This window comes from Glycine soja, chromosome 5, assembly GCF_004193775.1.
Source record: "Glycine soja cultivar W05 chromosome 5, ASM419377v2, whole genome shotgun sequence".
Classification (NCBI taxonomy): Eukaryota; Viridiplantae; Streptophyta; class Magnoliopsida; order Fabales; family Fabaceae; genus Glycine; species Glycine soja.
Genome location: NC_041006.1, coordinates 34,920,436 through 34,935,322, shown reverse-complemented (window position 1 = coordinate 34,935,322; position 14,887 = coordinate 34,920,436). Strand labels below are relative to the sequence as shown.

Below are 14,887 nucleotides of genomic sequence, written 5' to 3'. Positions count from 1 at the left end.
AAATATATTAAAAAATAAAAATAAAACTGATAGATTAACATAAACCCAATATCTTAATCTTTTATTTATTTTTATAAACATCATACAACTCTCTTGAATTAAACATAAAAAAAAAGTTATCTTTTCTTTCTTTTTCTTTCCTTTTTACATTTAGAAGTAAAGAGTCAAACTTACAACTTGTTAAATTTGAGATCCTTATCTTACTCATACTCGATACATTTGTTTCCTATAAATAATTTTATAAAGTTCCTCAGTAGCACGATCATTAGCAAAGCACTTAAACAACGCGAAATGTTTGTTGTTGAGAAAAGCCAGCGACATTAACAATGTTTATATATAGCCACAACATCATACACATTCACGAAGGCAACCTAATTAATTAAGGCATGTATGTAGAGTCTCAGGATCATGGGACAAGCATATGAATGCCAAACAAATTCCTTCTGGCACAGTTAACATTCGAGAATAAGCTAGAAGCTGTAATGCATGTTTGGGTGTCCGTTGTAAATAAACATTGATGACAAAATAAAGTTTACAAAAATATTCACACTTTTTTTATTTGTGTTCAATTTGTGATGGATCATTAAAATTGATCTTAAAATTCGTGCATAACAAGTTAAGAGCAAAAAATCAACCATACTCTTAGTTGTGAACCACAAATAGACTCTTTATTCGTTTAATACATGTCAATTAGTCACTTCCAAATAGCATTTTCCAAACATAATAGGATCTAGAGTTTTACAAACGCATGACAACTCATCCCACAGCAAAGCTTGTTTTCGACTCATGATATTAAGGTAACAACCTTACCAAAAATACGCCATGATGCCGCGTGGATGTGTTGTATACAACACCAACACGTTAAATCCCTTTGTGTTTGCGTTGTTTCCCCCCCTATCATCCGCACGTCCCAACCACCACACACAGAATTCACAAAGTTCTAACAAACATATACAAAATATGAAGACAAAATAAAAAAAATAACAAAAGTTTTCAACGACAGAAAGAAGGGAAGGTTGAAGGTGGTGAAGAAAACACCACCGTCACCCTAACCTTCGTTAATTTTCCACCACCACCACCACCTTTGTTTTGTAGAGATCGAAATAATCAACAACAAGGATTTAAAAAACCATCGGCAACCGTGATTTGAGTTATAACATCAATTTTTTTCAACTGTCCTCAACCACAATTGAAATCACATCGGGTTGCATTTGTTCGTAATTTATCACGATATCAATAAACCCAACCAAACCGTTATGCAACTGTAACCGATCAACAAGTTAAGAGAGGGGAAAATGAGGGTATTTAAAAGAGCCAGTGGAGCCATCAAGGACAGGAACAGCATATGGGTTGCGAAATTCTCACCAAAGGGTCCATTCCACAACCCTGATTTAGAAACCGTGATAATCAAAGCCACAAGCCACGACGATAAGCACATAGATTCAAAGAACGTGCAAAGAGTGTTCCAATGGCTACGAACCTCGCCCTTGTACCTGAAGCCTCTCGTGTGGATCCTCTCCATGCGCATGCAAAAGACTCGAAGCTGGGTTGTGGCGCTCAAAGGCTTGATGCTCATCCACGGCGTTTTCTGCATTGACATTCCCGTGGTGCAACGCATGGGGAGGTTACCCTTTGACCTTTCAAACTTCTCCGATGGTCATTTGAGCCCCGCTAAGGCTTGGAGCTTCAACGCTTTCGTTCGCGCTTATTTTGCTTATTTGGATAAGAGGTCTGCGTTTGCGTCCTCCGAGACGAAGCAGAAGAATGTTAGTAATAAAATGAAGGAGGTGGATGAGACTTTGATGGAAGAGCTTGAAAAGCTGCAAAAGTTGCAAGGGATGATTGACATGCTTCTCCAAATTAGGCCAAAGAATGAGAACTTGAACGTTGGTTTGATTCTTGAGGCTATGGATTGTGTCATAGTCGAGGTTTTCGGTGTGTATAGTAAGTTTTGCAACAAGATTGCAAAAGTTTTGTTGAGAATATATGAGGTTGGTGGGAAGATGGAAGCGAGTATTGGCCTCAAGGTTCTTCAGAAAGCATCGATTCAAGTGGAGGAGATGTCTTTGTTCTTTGACTTTTGCAAGGATATTGGGGTCCTCAATGCCTCTCAGTGCCCTAAGATTGATAGAATATCTCGGGAAGATATTCAAGATCTTGAGAGGATAATCAGTGGTGCTTCTTCCAAGAAGGGTTGTGGTGTTGTGGGAAATGATGAGGATAATAATAAGGCCATTGTGGTGAGAGATTGTTCTTCCACTGCATCGGTTTCACAGCAGAAGGGGTCAGAGAATGGTTTGATGACTGTGATCACGCAACAATGGGAGGTGTTTGATGATGATCATATAATGGTTGGTGCTAAAGGAATGGATAATGTGTCTAATGGTGATAAGGTTATAATTGGCACCACAACCAACCCTTTTGAGGAATCATATGGCATCGTACCTTATGTACCTGCTCACTATCAATCTCTTCCTGATCTAATTAGTTGGTAGAATCATAGAACCGAGGTTTATATGTTGTTTTCTTTTCATTTCACTAGATTCATTTTTCTATATATGTATATTAATATACTGCTAGGGAATCTAAGGATTTAACTCACTTAATTTAGCAGGACACATGAATTATTATAAACTCTATGATCCTATCTTCAATTCCTATCAATCAAAGAAGTATACTAGGAAAAGGAAATATTGGAAAGTGGAAGCCAAAGGGGTAAAAGTTTTTCTGATGCATTTCTCTTCTCCACATTAGCAGAAGATCTTTGTGAATCCCCCTTCTTCAGCATTAGGAAAGTTTTATGACAATTTATTATGTTCTTATTGTTGTTGACATATGATAATTAGATATTGAAACTGCAGAACTTGTGTTGTCATCTATTTTTATTTTTTCTCCCTTAATTGGATGTTAATTAGATTTTTATGAAATTGAACATTTTTAAGTTTAGATAATTAGATCATGGAACTAACACCAATTTAATTTTTTGGATTAATTTTATGCAAAATGTGATAGATAGATATCCTTGATGTGGCAGTATAATGGGACATGGGGTACTGTATAAGATTCAATGGAGATTTTTTCGATCATGACAGGATAATGGCGATAGTCTTTTTTTAGAAATAACAGAACATAATTGATCATTATAGCTTAGTAATGTCTTTGTTGGAGTATGAATTCATCAAAAAAAAAAAAAAGAATCACGCACATACACTTTTTCAAGAACGAGAGAGAAAGGGAAAATAAGTTACAACGAAAATTATTTCTGGTAGCACATAGCTAATACTCAATATGGTTCAGCATATAGGAGAGTACTTATTACACGTGGCAATATCTATATCAATCAATAACTAGCTTTTTTATTCTATTAATTTTAACACACCCCCTTAAGCTAGTTTCCTGCTATCAACAATATTCAGCATGCTTCTCTGTTTCTTGAAGGTTTCAGATTTCAAGGACTTGGTAAATATATCTGCAAGCTGATCTTCTGATCTGCAGAACTTCAACTTGAATTTTCCCTTCGCAACTTGGTCTCTTATGAAATGAAATTTGATTTCAATGTGCTTTGATCTTCCATATGCAATTGGATGTTTGGCTAACTTGATTGCAGATTTGTTATCTAAATATAGCTCAACTGGACCTTCTTCTTTGATCTTCAGTTCCTGCATCAAAATATCAAGCCACACTGCTTGACAAGCTCCCATTGTAGCAGCAATGTATTCAGCTTCGCACGATGAAAGTGCCACCACAGATTCCTTCTTCGAGCTCCAAGAAATTGGTGCTAAATCAATTAGAAAAACAAACCCAGCAGTGCTCTTCCTATCACTTTTGTCTCCACACCAATCAGCATCTGTATAGCCATATAGATTTCTTGTATTTTCACTATGGTTAATGGGCATCAAAATTCCATAACCAATTGTTCCTTTCACATATCTCAATATTCGTTTTGCTGCATTGAGATGTGATACTCTAGGCATGTCCATAACTCTGCTAATCAGACCAACACTGAAAACCAGATCAGGTCTGGTGTTGCAGAGATATCTCAATGCCCCAACAATCCTTCTAAACTCAGTAGCATCTACTAAGTACTCTTCACTATCTCTATCGAGCCACAATCCAGCTTCTGCAGGTGTTTCAGCACTGTTACAGTGTTGCATATTGAATCTATGCAGAATATCAGTAGCATATTTTTGTTGTGTGAGAACAATTCCTTCACTACACTTCTTGAATTCAATTCCAAGGAAATATGACAACTCACCCAGGTCAGTCATGTCAAACTCATCCATCAGATTTTTCTTAAATTCATTCACTTTTGCTTCATTGTTTCCTGTCAATAACAGATCATCAACATAAAGGCATAGCATCATAATGTCTTCACCCCCTGACTTCACATACCCTCCATGCTCAGACCTACATTTCACAAAACCCAAATTGGTCAAGCTCTTATCTATTTTCATGTTCCAAGCACGTGGTGCTTGTTTCAACCCATATAGAGCCTTCCTCAATTTGAACACCTTGCTCTCACTGCCTTTCACTACAAACCCAGGTGGTTGATCAATGTACACTTCTTCTTGTAAATCACCATTCAAAAATGTTGATTTTACATCAAGTTGATGTAGTTTCCACCCTCTCAAACTTGCATGTGCCACCACCACTCTCACTATCTCTAATCTGGCCACAGGTGCAAATACTTCTTCATAGTCAATGCCTTGCCTTTGGAGAAATCCCCTTGCTACTAATCTCGCCTTATACCTCACCACTTCTCCTTTGGGATTTACTTTCACCTTATACACCCACTTCACTCCAATGGCTTTCTTATTCTTTGGTAGTTCCACTAACTCCCAAGTATTATTCTTTTCTATGGAATTAAGCTCTTCATTCATAGCTTTAATCCATTTCTTATTCTGCATTGCTTCTTCCACTGTGAGTGACTCAGATTCAGCTAGTAGTGCAAAATGCATTATCTCACCTTCATCATTAATTGCACCATCATTCAACAATTCAAAATCATTTAATCTTTGAGGGATAGTTCTCAGTTGGTCAGGTACATGTCTATAACAAATAGATCCAAACACTCTGAGGTGAGACACACTTGGTTTCACTCCTGTCCAAGCTTCCTCAGGTGTTATATTTTCCAATTTCCTAGTTGGGCTTCTGCTCAAGATGTATGCAGCAGTGTTCACAGCTTCTCCCCACAAATATTTTGGTAGTTTCTTGCTCTTTAACATGCTCCTCACCATGTTCAACAAAGTTCTATTCTTCCTCTCAACTACTCCATTATGTTGAGGAGTGTATGGAGGTGTTACTTCATGTGTGATGCCTTCTTTCTCACAAAATTCAGCAAACTCAGCAGATACATATTCACCCCCACCATCCGTTCTTAATATCTCTAAATTCTTTCCACACTGTTTCTCCACTGAAACTTTGAATTTCTTGAATACTTCAATCACATCACTCTTCTTGATCATCACCTTTCCTACACCTTCAACCTTCATAGTCCTGTCATCAGCAAACCTCACCCTGCTTTTGACAGTGAAATCTATCTCAACAAACCATTCCTTCTTTCCTGACATGTGTGTTAAACACCCAGTGTCAAGGAACCAGTTATCACCATGATCACTCTCATCCTTCACAGTCACCATATATAACACTTCTTCTATATTTACTTTCTCCTTTCTCACTTCTTCCACTCCATCATCACCAATTTCCTCCTCTACTGCCATTAACAGAATTTCCTCCTTCTCATCTTCTTCTTGAGCCAATCTTGCATCAGTGTGGCTTGGATTACTATAGCATTCATTGGCAAAATGATCGTATTTCTCACAATTATAGCACTGAATGTGACTCTTATCAGTTTTTCTTCCTCATCTTCCACCTCTTCCTCTACCACCTCTTCCACCTCTTCTTCTATAATTTTCACTGCTATTGTTCTTTTGTTCACTATTGTAATTATTACTAGAGTTTCCTCTACCAGAGTTTGAGTTACAATTGTTACCTCTGTCTTTTCCTCCTCTGTAATTGTTTCTACTTCTGCCACGTCCTCCTTGACTGTCACGACTTCTGTTTCCACTTTTTGCCATAAGTGCGTGTTCAGTGCTAGGCTTCACAGACTTCCTCTCATTCATTCGTTGTTCATGTGCTTCAAGTGATCCTTGAAGCTCCTCCAATTTTAGCGTTGATAGATCCTTCGATTCTTCAATCGCTATCGTGACATGATCAAATCGCGAATGCACCGATCGTAATATCTTCTCAACAATCTTCTCATCAGACAGAGTTTCACCACACGATTGCATTTGATTTGTCATGGTTTGAACACGAGTGAAATAGGTAGCAATTGTCTCACTCTCTTCCATGCCTAGCAATTCATACTCTCGCCTTAGAGTTTGAAGCCGTACTTTCTTCAATTTCTGATCACCGGCGTAGGAGCTCGCGAGAACATCCCACGCCGCTTTGCTCGTCTCCGATCTCGCAATTTTCTCAAAAATTGCTTGATTCACACACTGATGCAGAATGCACAAACCTTTGCAATCCTTCTTCTTCGCATCTCTATATATCGCTTGTTGCGCAGCGGTTGGATTCACCGGCAACGGATCAAGTCCGTTCACCACCAGATCCCACACATCTTGATAATCGAGGATCGCCTTCATCTTCATACTCCACTGATCATAATTTCTCCCATCAAGAATCGGAAAGTTCGCCGGAAAGTTTCCGTTCGTCGTTGCCATTGATAAGGTTCATCACCGCCTCTCGTGTTTTCACTCGCTTACCATCTCTCGTGTTTAAGTTTCACTCACCTCACTTTCAATCGATGATCACACTTCAACAACCTGCTCTGATACCATTTGTTGGAGTATGAATTCATAAAAAAAAAAAAAAGAATCACGCACATACACACACATACACTTTTCCAAGAACGAGAGAGAGAAAGGGGGAAACAGTTACAACAAAAATTATTTTTGTTAGCACATAGCTAATACTCAATATGGTTCAGCATATAGGAGAGTACTTATTACACGTGGCAATATCTATATCAATCAATAACTAGCTTATTTATTCTATTGAATTTTAACAGTCTTTAAGGTTAAGACTCATGAGTGTTTAAGTAACCAGTCTATTTTCAATTTATGTGACCAATTCTGTGTTGCCATCATGCCAATTATATCTCTCTACACCAGGCTAATTGACCTATGGCTCATGAATTGTTTTCTATATTCATGTTTGAGTCTTTCATGCTCTCCTCTCATTGAAAGTCTCTTCTTAATTCTAGTTAAAGCAATTTTACATTTTTTATTATGTCAACAAACCAATTTCATGCCTTGCTCTGGACTTTTGCCCATGTTGTTTTCTCATACAAATCCACCCGGTAACATGGTGTATATGTTTTCTTGTATTTGAACTTTCTCATTTAAGCTTGAGAGTTTCAAATCCGTTGAAATCCTATTCTTGTTGTTTTCAGATGATTTAATTTAATTGCTCAATTTTTTCACGTGTCTGCATCGATCTCTTTCCTTGTACGCTCTAAAGGCATTTTATCTTTATGACTATTCTTTTGTATACATGCGTTTATGTTCCTTGCATGTTAGCATTACTTTTTTCATCCTCTGTGTCGCTTAACATCTAATTCATCGCCGACATGGACTCACCCATGTTATTGCATTCCAAGGTTAGGTAACATGCTAAAACATTTTATTTTCATCTTGGCTAACACAATGTTCCTTGCAAGTTGGGGAAAGTATTTTTGAAAATTTCAAAGCATATTTCCCAATTCTAAGACAAAATGAAAAGAAAAAAAAATGATATAGTTTCAAAGTAAAAGTCCTTTTGAGCTCTCCCTATCAGAATTCAAATATACACTCAATCATAAATTGTTTTGAACTCCTATTAATTATTTAGTACAAAATCACAACCTAATTAAGTCGCACTTCTCGGTTATTCTACATCAAAGACTATTTCAGTTAGTAACTACTAAACACATTTTGGATAGTTTGATTACATTTAGGAAAGTAAAAAATATAAGGGTACATATTACAATGACACCCTCTCCAAACGTCAAGTTGCTAACATCTATTATTTGCCTTCATAGTGTAGCAAGCAGATCAGCATGGCTTCCCAATGGTAGATTTGAAATTTCTTTTTCCAAGTTGACAATATTCCCTATGAAAGCACTACCAAATATCTAGGATTAGGATACTTTTCGCAGTCTCCTCTTTTGCTCTGTCAATAAAACCACAAACTCGGCTATAGCCTAAATTGAAGACTTTATAGGATCTAGATCTTATAAAAAAAAAATTAGTAGACATTATAACGCTAATTGAAACTTAAAGAAAGAAAATAATAAAAGACAAAAAATTATTGATATGATATGATATAACAAAAATAAGTTAGAAAGAAATATGAGGTGTATGAAATAAGCATTTGTAATATGCATGTGCATGTCCATATATCATTGTTATGTTAGCAATATTTTTTTTCACTCTTATAACATTTCTTGTATTTGATATATATAACAATATTATAGTATTATATTATAAATATATATTTAGGTATATTATAATAAAACAAATAATATAGTTTAATATATAGTATTGAATAATATTATATTATTTGCATTAAAATCAACAAAACAAAAAGTATTTAAAATAAAAATAAAACATTATTTATTATAGTTATTTTTTATTATTACATAAAGTAATATTATTACGGTCTAAATATAAGAAGAAGAAGAAAATTCTAAGACTCAAATATAAGTAAAATTTTAATTATTTTTATCTTATTTAATGATATATGTAAAAAGTACCCTTCAATTAATTGAGATACTATTTCTAACGATCACTTTTTGTTTTTTATATCAAGTTTCAGTAAAGAAAAGTTTAGACAAAAAAATATTTCGTGAATGAAAATAAAAGAATTAAATGTTATTAGCTAAATTTTTTTAATTAATTAGTATAAAATTAGTTAGTTTTTTATATTTAGGTCCAAAGAAGTATCATAATAGTGTCATTATTTTATTACATTATTTAGAACAAAAATGTTTTAGTCCTTATATTTTTTATTAAATTTGATTTTAGTCTCTAAAATTTTAAACTGATGAATTTAATTCTCCAAATTTTAAAAATATGTAAATTTAATCTTTTTTATGTTCAAACTTAACATTTGGTGAGATTTTTTACCGTCACAAAATTGAAAAAGAGACTAAATTCAAATATTTTATAAAATTTGAGGACTAAATTATCAATTTGAAAGTATAAGAAGTAAAATCAAGTTTGACCAAAAAGTATAAAAACAAAAAACACATTTTTCTTATTATTTGTAACAATTAAAATTGTGAATAACTAAGTATTTTCTCCAAAATCGAGGATCAATTACTAATTCACAAAGACAATGCTACTAAGAATCATTAAAAGTATTGATTTGATTTTTGAAAGAAAATGGTTGTTTTGTGAGAAAAAGTTTTCGTGAAACATGCACGAATGTGTCTTGCCGCAAAATCATATATCATATATTTTTTATTTTTAAATCAATATTTACTTTAAAAAAAAAACAATAGTCTTCCAGATTCGTGTTCGTGTGTTGTTTCTTTCGTGCTAAATAGCACGGCTGTTTTTCAAAAGCAATAATTAAAAAAGAGATAAAAAAAAAGTAAAATATTTTTGGAAATATTCTAAATTGAAGAAAACGGAGCACTCGAGAAAGGAATTTTAACACATTAGTTAAAACATTGGGGGTTAAGTTTCATTTGATTTCATTTATGAATCATGAATTAAAATCAATTTAATTGGACTACTTGTTTCGTCTACCAAAGTCAACGTTGCAACTCTAATAAAGTTGCTTAACTGAATTTTGATGGTCTTTTCGTCGCATTACATCGAAGAATTTTATCCATTTTGTCATCCGATAGTGCAACTAATAAAATGATTTGCTTAACAAAAGTAGATGAAAGGACCGTGTTTTTTTTCTTTCATTTCTCATATTATATTCTCACAGTAAGTGAGAGATTAATCTCTTACAATATAATCAAATACTTATGGTACGTATTACCCAAAATTATGGTATGTTTGGGAATTGGATTTTTGAGAGGAAAGAAAAAGAACGACAAATACTTATTTCTACAAATAATTATATAATATTTATAAAAGTAAACCATAGATTGATATATTAAGTTTCTGCTAGTCTATTATTTTATCTTTTTTATTTTAAAAAATTATCAAAATAGAAATAAAAATTCTATTCTCCTTTCATTTTCTTCAAAATCCAGCTCTGAAATGTGCCATTTAAATAAGAACATTTTCCTAATAGTACTTCTTTTATATAAATATCTTGAAATGGGACCAAAATTATATATTTAAATGATAGAAACTCTTACAACTCTAACCAACATGTTGATGCGTAGAAGAACTAAATGAAATAATAAGTATGCATAAGAATTAAATACGAAAGTTTTTAAAGTTCGTGATGTAGTTTTTGCATAAAACGTCAGAGGTATATACTTTTTCTTCTTTTAATCATGATTATATGGTTTAGATAGGAAGAATCGCCTTTTTTCTAATAAGACAAATTCCAATGCAACTTCTTTTATTTCTGATGCTCTCTAGCATTATAATTTGCCCTTGTTATTTATCCTATTTTTCTTATCATGACACTTTTCGTGCAAACGGACGTTGAATAAAAGTAACCCTATATTACATTTTTTTTGTGATACCTTTTTATGATTGATGTGGCATATGAATATAGAGGACAAAAAAATGGTTAAAGGCACCACTAACAAAATCATAGAAAATTGATCAATAAAACACAACCACATAAGATTTCTGATTTTCAATTCGTGGGTCGAATCACAAATTTCTTTTCGTGAAAACGGGCAATCTCGAGGTAATACCGAATGAACAATCACGTGTAAACGCTCTTAAAAGGATAAAAGGTGAGTCAAACAACGAAATGTCAACGCACAAAATCTGAATTAAATTGCTTGAAATGATAAATTGATTAAAAATATTTTAAGACATTAAATTATGATGGGAAGCAAGAGTGAGAAATATAAAAGATTGTTAACTCTTAATTTACTGCTCTTTATTAGCCACTAGACAACTGACTCTTAACTACTCAAACAGCCTCTCCCTCTCAAAAACAGGACTTAGCCTACCATTAGTTTTGTTAGGCATCATAATCTTCTTTCAACTTCTCTATTTCAACTACATTTTAAGTTTTTCGGGTCAAAAACCTTTTCCTCCTTCATCCATTCAAATCCCCCCAAAAAAATCTATTCTTTTATCGATTAGTGCCAAACAAGTTAATCGAAATGATGGAACTCATTGTTATTATTTTTCACTTATTTTCACTCATCTCTTCTCATTTATCTTCAACCAAACACTTTTAACTTCTACTTTATTTTTCATTTATTTTCACTTATCTTTTTTATACCCTATTTCTCTCCTCTACAAACAGGGCATAAATGTTACCGTAGCCTCTCCTATTTACAGAATGAGTATAATTTTGGCCAACATTGCCAACTATTGCCAACACATGTTCTGACTATTTCTCTATGAAAGTAACCTATTATAATGGCAACCTATGAAGACCAACTTCCTAATTTTGAATCGGTAATAGCTGACTTAATGCCACTACTGCCTCACAAGAGCTAACTAAAATAAGGGGCAGTTGGCATTCTATACAGAGTAAAAAGATCGTGGGTATCTAATCATGCCACTTGTTTCCATTTATTCAACTCATTGTTATACTTCAAAATTTGAGGTTTAGAAAATTTGCAGGACTGCATAATCACAAGGCATCTCAGATGTGATTATTGCCTTCCAATTGTGTTATGGGGGAGAAAAGAACTTTGAAAAATTTTCAGCTTTCCTGTCCAAAAGAACCTTTTCATTAAATTATTTCCCATTATGTCTCTAGACTGTTCAGAACAGGACTGAGAAATAGATGATACAAAGGCCATAAAATGGTATAGAATCATGAATAAACAGAATAGATGACTAATTCAATGGACAATACCACTGAATTAATTGACAACAAACAGTATAAATTCATCCAAAATTAACAGAGTAACACACAAGGGATACATTGGTTATTCAATGAGGTCCCTATCCTGCAAGTCCCAGGTTTTAATCTCATTGATATCATATAGGGTGTGATTATAGGAGAAGAATAGGCTCTTACCCCCATTATGCAACCTCTAAATCCTTGGAAGGACTTGTCAGGTTAAACCATAGTTTACTAGAACTGCAACTGAAAGATTATCCACACGTAATGAAGCACACTTCAAGAAGCATCCACTCATAGGATTGTTAATGAACTATACACAACTAAAAAACTAAAAGGGCTAAGTCAAACTCATAAAGGCAATGTGTAACTGACAAACCAATAAGCCAAAGGAATGATGAAAAGTTAATTCACAAAAAATCATAGCATTGAAAAATCTTAACAATTTTAAATTAAAATGTGAAGGAGAATTATCCAAAGCTAGTCTATCTAGTTATAACTCATCTACATAAATGTTGATGCCATACAACATGGTTGTCCCTTATCACATAAAAGCCGAAGAGGGAAAAAGAACAAAAGAACCGGAATATCCAAATTTTAGGTAGAAGTACCACAACAGAAAAATCTTGGATAACAAATAACTCAACATCTGTGTGAAAGACCACACAGGTGTATATACAGGTGAAACAGACCAAATGTCATGCGTCTCAACAGCACCTATCTACCTGATAGTGACAAACTTGTTGGTGCCGTGTCTGGCCCAATGAGTCTTCAGATCAATAGGGTTAGCAAAGTTATAACCTTCAGCAGCAAGTTTCTCTAAAACCTTTTTAAAAGCACCTTGGCTCATTTTCCGCCCAGCTATCCTTGCACCACGCCTTTTCATGCTCATTGGCAAAGGATATATTGACACATTTGTGGTGCAACAAGCCGATTGCCAACCTCCACAGCCCCACCTATAACACTGCTGAGGAGCCCCAGTGCATGAACAAACCGGAGTAGGTAGACCAGAAATGTCCATATCAATTCCATTAATCACAAGCTCCATAGTCTTCTTCGGTGGCTTCGCACGTTGAACTGGAGCATTGCCATTATCCTTCGGCTTCCTAGGTTTCTTAGCTTTTGGAGTCGACAGAGCACCCTTAGTTTGCCTTTTCTTTGACTGGCCACCTTCCTTTTTGACAGCTACCTCTTCGACTCTATCCACTTTCTCGTCACTTGACGAATCAGGTGGCTGTATAATTTGCAAGTTAGGAGCTCCTGATGTCTCTGGAAGAACAGCATAACTAGGATTTGTGGGCTGCTGCATATTAAAAAACCTATCTCTCGGGTTTATCCAATTATCTCTGACATAGTTCAATGGCATTGGTGCCTCTGAAACAGCGCAATCTCGTGGGTGAAAAGTTCCATTTGCACCAATTAGCATAGCCGGATCACGACCAGGCAAAAATGGCTTTGTGTCTCGTTCAGTTATTCCAGGCATGAGCTGAAGACCAAGATGTCCCCCCCTGAAGGGTTCATAATAACCCCAATTGGGCATGTTCAACACATCATCATCCATGACAACTACACACAACACAAAACAAAGGATCATAAAGTTTCAAAATATGTCCTTTGCTTCTTCTTTCAATGTCCACCATTAAAATAATCTTAAACAAACAAGCAACATATACCATGAACTAATAAAACACAAACACTTCAACGGGGAAATTAAATTCCAGATAGACAAAACACCATGCAATTTAATTGAAAAATGAGAAAAATACCAAAATCACAAATTCAACAAAAATTGAAAATGTCTAAGATTCCCGAACCCAAATTCTCAAATCAGGCTCAAACAAGTCCAGATTCACCGTTCCCGAGTGAAAAAAGATCGGAACTTGCTCGATCTAATCGCCGCAAAACGAAAACCCCACGATCTGAACGCCATTACGATCCCTACATTTCCTCACAAACCAAACACAGCACACACAAAAGACGAGCTCGGCGTGCAGATCCCCAATTCCCATTTTAGGGTTCCAAAATTTGGGACTAGATCTCGCTCGTTATGGCGAAGAAAAACAAATTCACAGCACAAATGATTTATATTGAGGCTCAGCGGTAGAAGAAGGACCCCATCAATTTCAAATTTTTAAGGAAAGAGAGGGAGAGAAGGGGAGAGAGGGAGGGAGAGAGAGAGAGAAGGAGAAAGCGCAGAGAGAGAGAGAGAGAAGAGATAGGAGAGAGAAAACTTACTGGTGGGTGCAAACGGTCTTTAGGGTTTGCCCTTCCGGAGAGAGAAAGATGAGAGAGACAGAAATCTGAAAGAGAGAGAAAGAGAAAGGCGAGGAGAGAGGAGAGAGGAGAGAGGAGAGAGAGGAAATGGGAGAGAGAAACGGTGCTAAAAAATAGTGTATGTATGGGCATATATAATATACTTTGCCACGCTCGTTTTAAACAATATATATGAATTTGTATTTTTTGGACTTTTTCTAATTTCATATATCTAGCTTGAGTTTTGCTAAGCAAGCATGTAGAAAGAGGGATTTTAAAAAATTAGGAGAGAGGGCGATGTGGACAACATAAATTGGGAGAAAAAAAATATATGTTGGGCTTTGTATAGAACTTGCCTTGTTCATGCCAGATTTTCTCAATCCATTGAATGTGTAACTCCCTCATGTCAATCTCAATGCCTTTTAAGGTTGATCTTTTTATTAGAAGATAAATCCATAATCTATGTTTATATTTCAATCATAGAAGTAGCAAGAGGTGGATGAAAAAATAGTATACAAGGAAAGCATGTTTGGTTTAAAGTTATATCGACTAAATAATCAGTTTAAGGATAATATTGGTAAAATTTTGTTTAGTTATGTCTTCCTCAAACGTAAGATTTTTCATTTTTTTCATTGCAACTATTTAT

At 34.9% G+C, this 14,887-nt stretch overlaps 3 protein-coding genes across 5 annotated transcripts; 1 reads left to right on the top strand and 2 right to left on the bottom strand.

The window, feature by feature from the left end:
* The first annotated feature begins 930 nt into the window (after positions 1–930).
* LOC114412734 (putative clathrin assembly protein At1g25240) lies at positions 931–2,826 on the top strand. The gene has a single exon (XM_028376749.1). The coding sequence runs from the start codon at positions 1,296–1,298 to the stop codon at positions 2,493–2,495; it is 1,200 nt and encodes a 399-aa protein (XP_028232550.1). The 5' UTR covers positions 931–1,295; the 3' UTR covers positions 2,496–2,826.
* A 3,035-nt stretch (positions 2,827–5,861) lies between these two features.
* Positions 5,862–6,722, bottom strand: LOC114411343. Its single transcript, XM_028375049.1, has one exon. The coding sequence runs from the start codon at positions 6,720–6,722 to the stop codon at positions 5,862–5,864; it is 861 nt and encodes a 286-aa protein (XP_028230850.1).
* Positions 6,723–12,413: 5,691 nt separating this feature from the next.
* On the bottom strand, positions 12,414–14,379 carry LOC114412733 (protein BASIC PENTACYSTEINE2-like). Of its 3 annotated transcripts, none has more exons than XM_028376746.1 (2): positions 14,224–14,379; positions 12,414–13,554 (listed from the first exon to the last, which is right to left on the bottom strand). In XM_028376746.1, exon 2 carries the CDS (start codon positions 13,547–13,549, stop codon positions 12,710–12,712), a length of 840 nt encoding a protein of 279 aa, XP_028232547.1. In that variant the 5' UTR covers positions 13,550–13,554; positions 14,224–14,379; the 3' UTR covers positions 12,414–12,709. The 3 variants fall into 3 exon arrangements, with proteins under 3 accessions (XP_028232547.1, XP_028232548.1, XP_028232549.1); XM_028376747.1 differs by lacking the exon at positions 14,224–14,379 and adding an exon at positions 13,755–14,203; XM_028376748.1 differs by lacking the exon at positions 14,224–14,379 and adding an exon at positions 13,803–14,203.
* Positions 14,380–14,887: the final 508 nt, after the last annotated feature.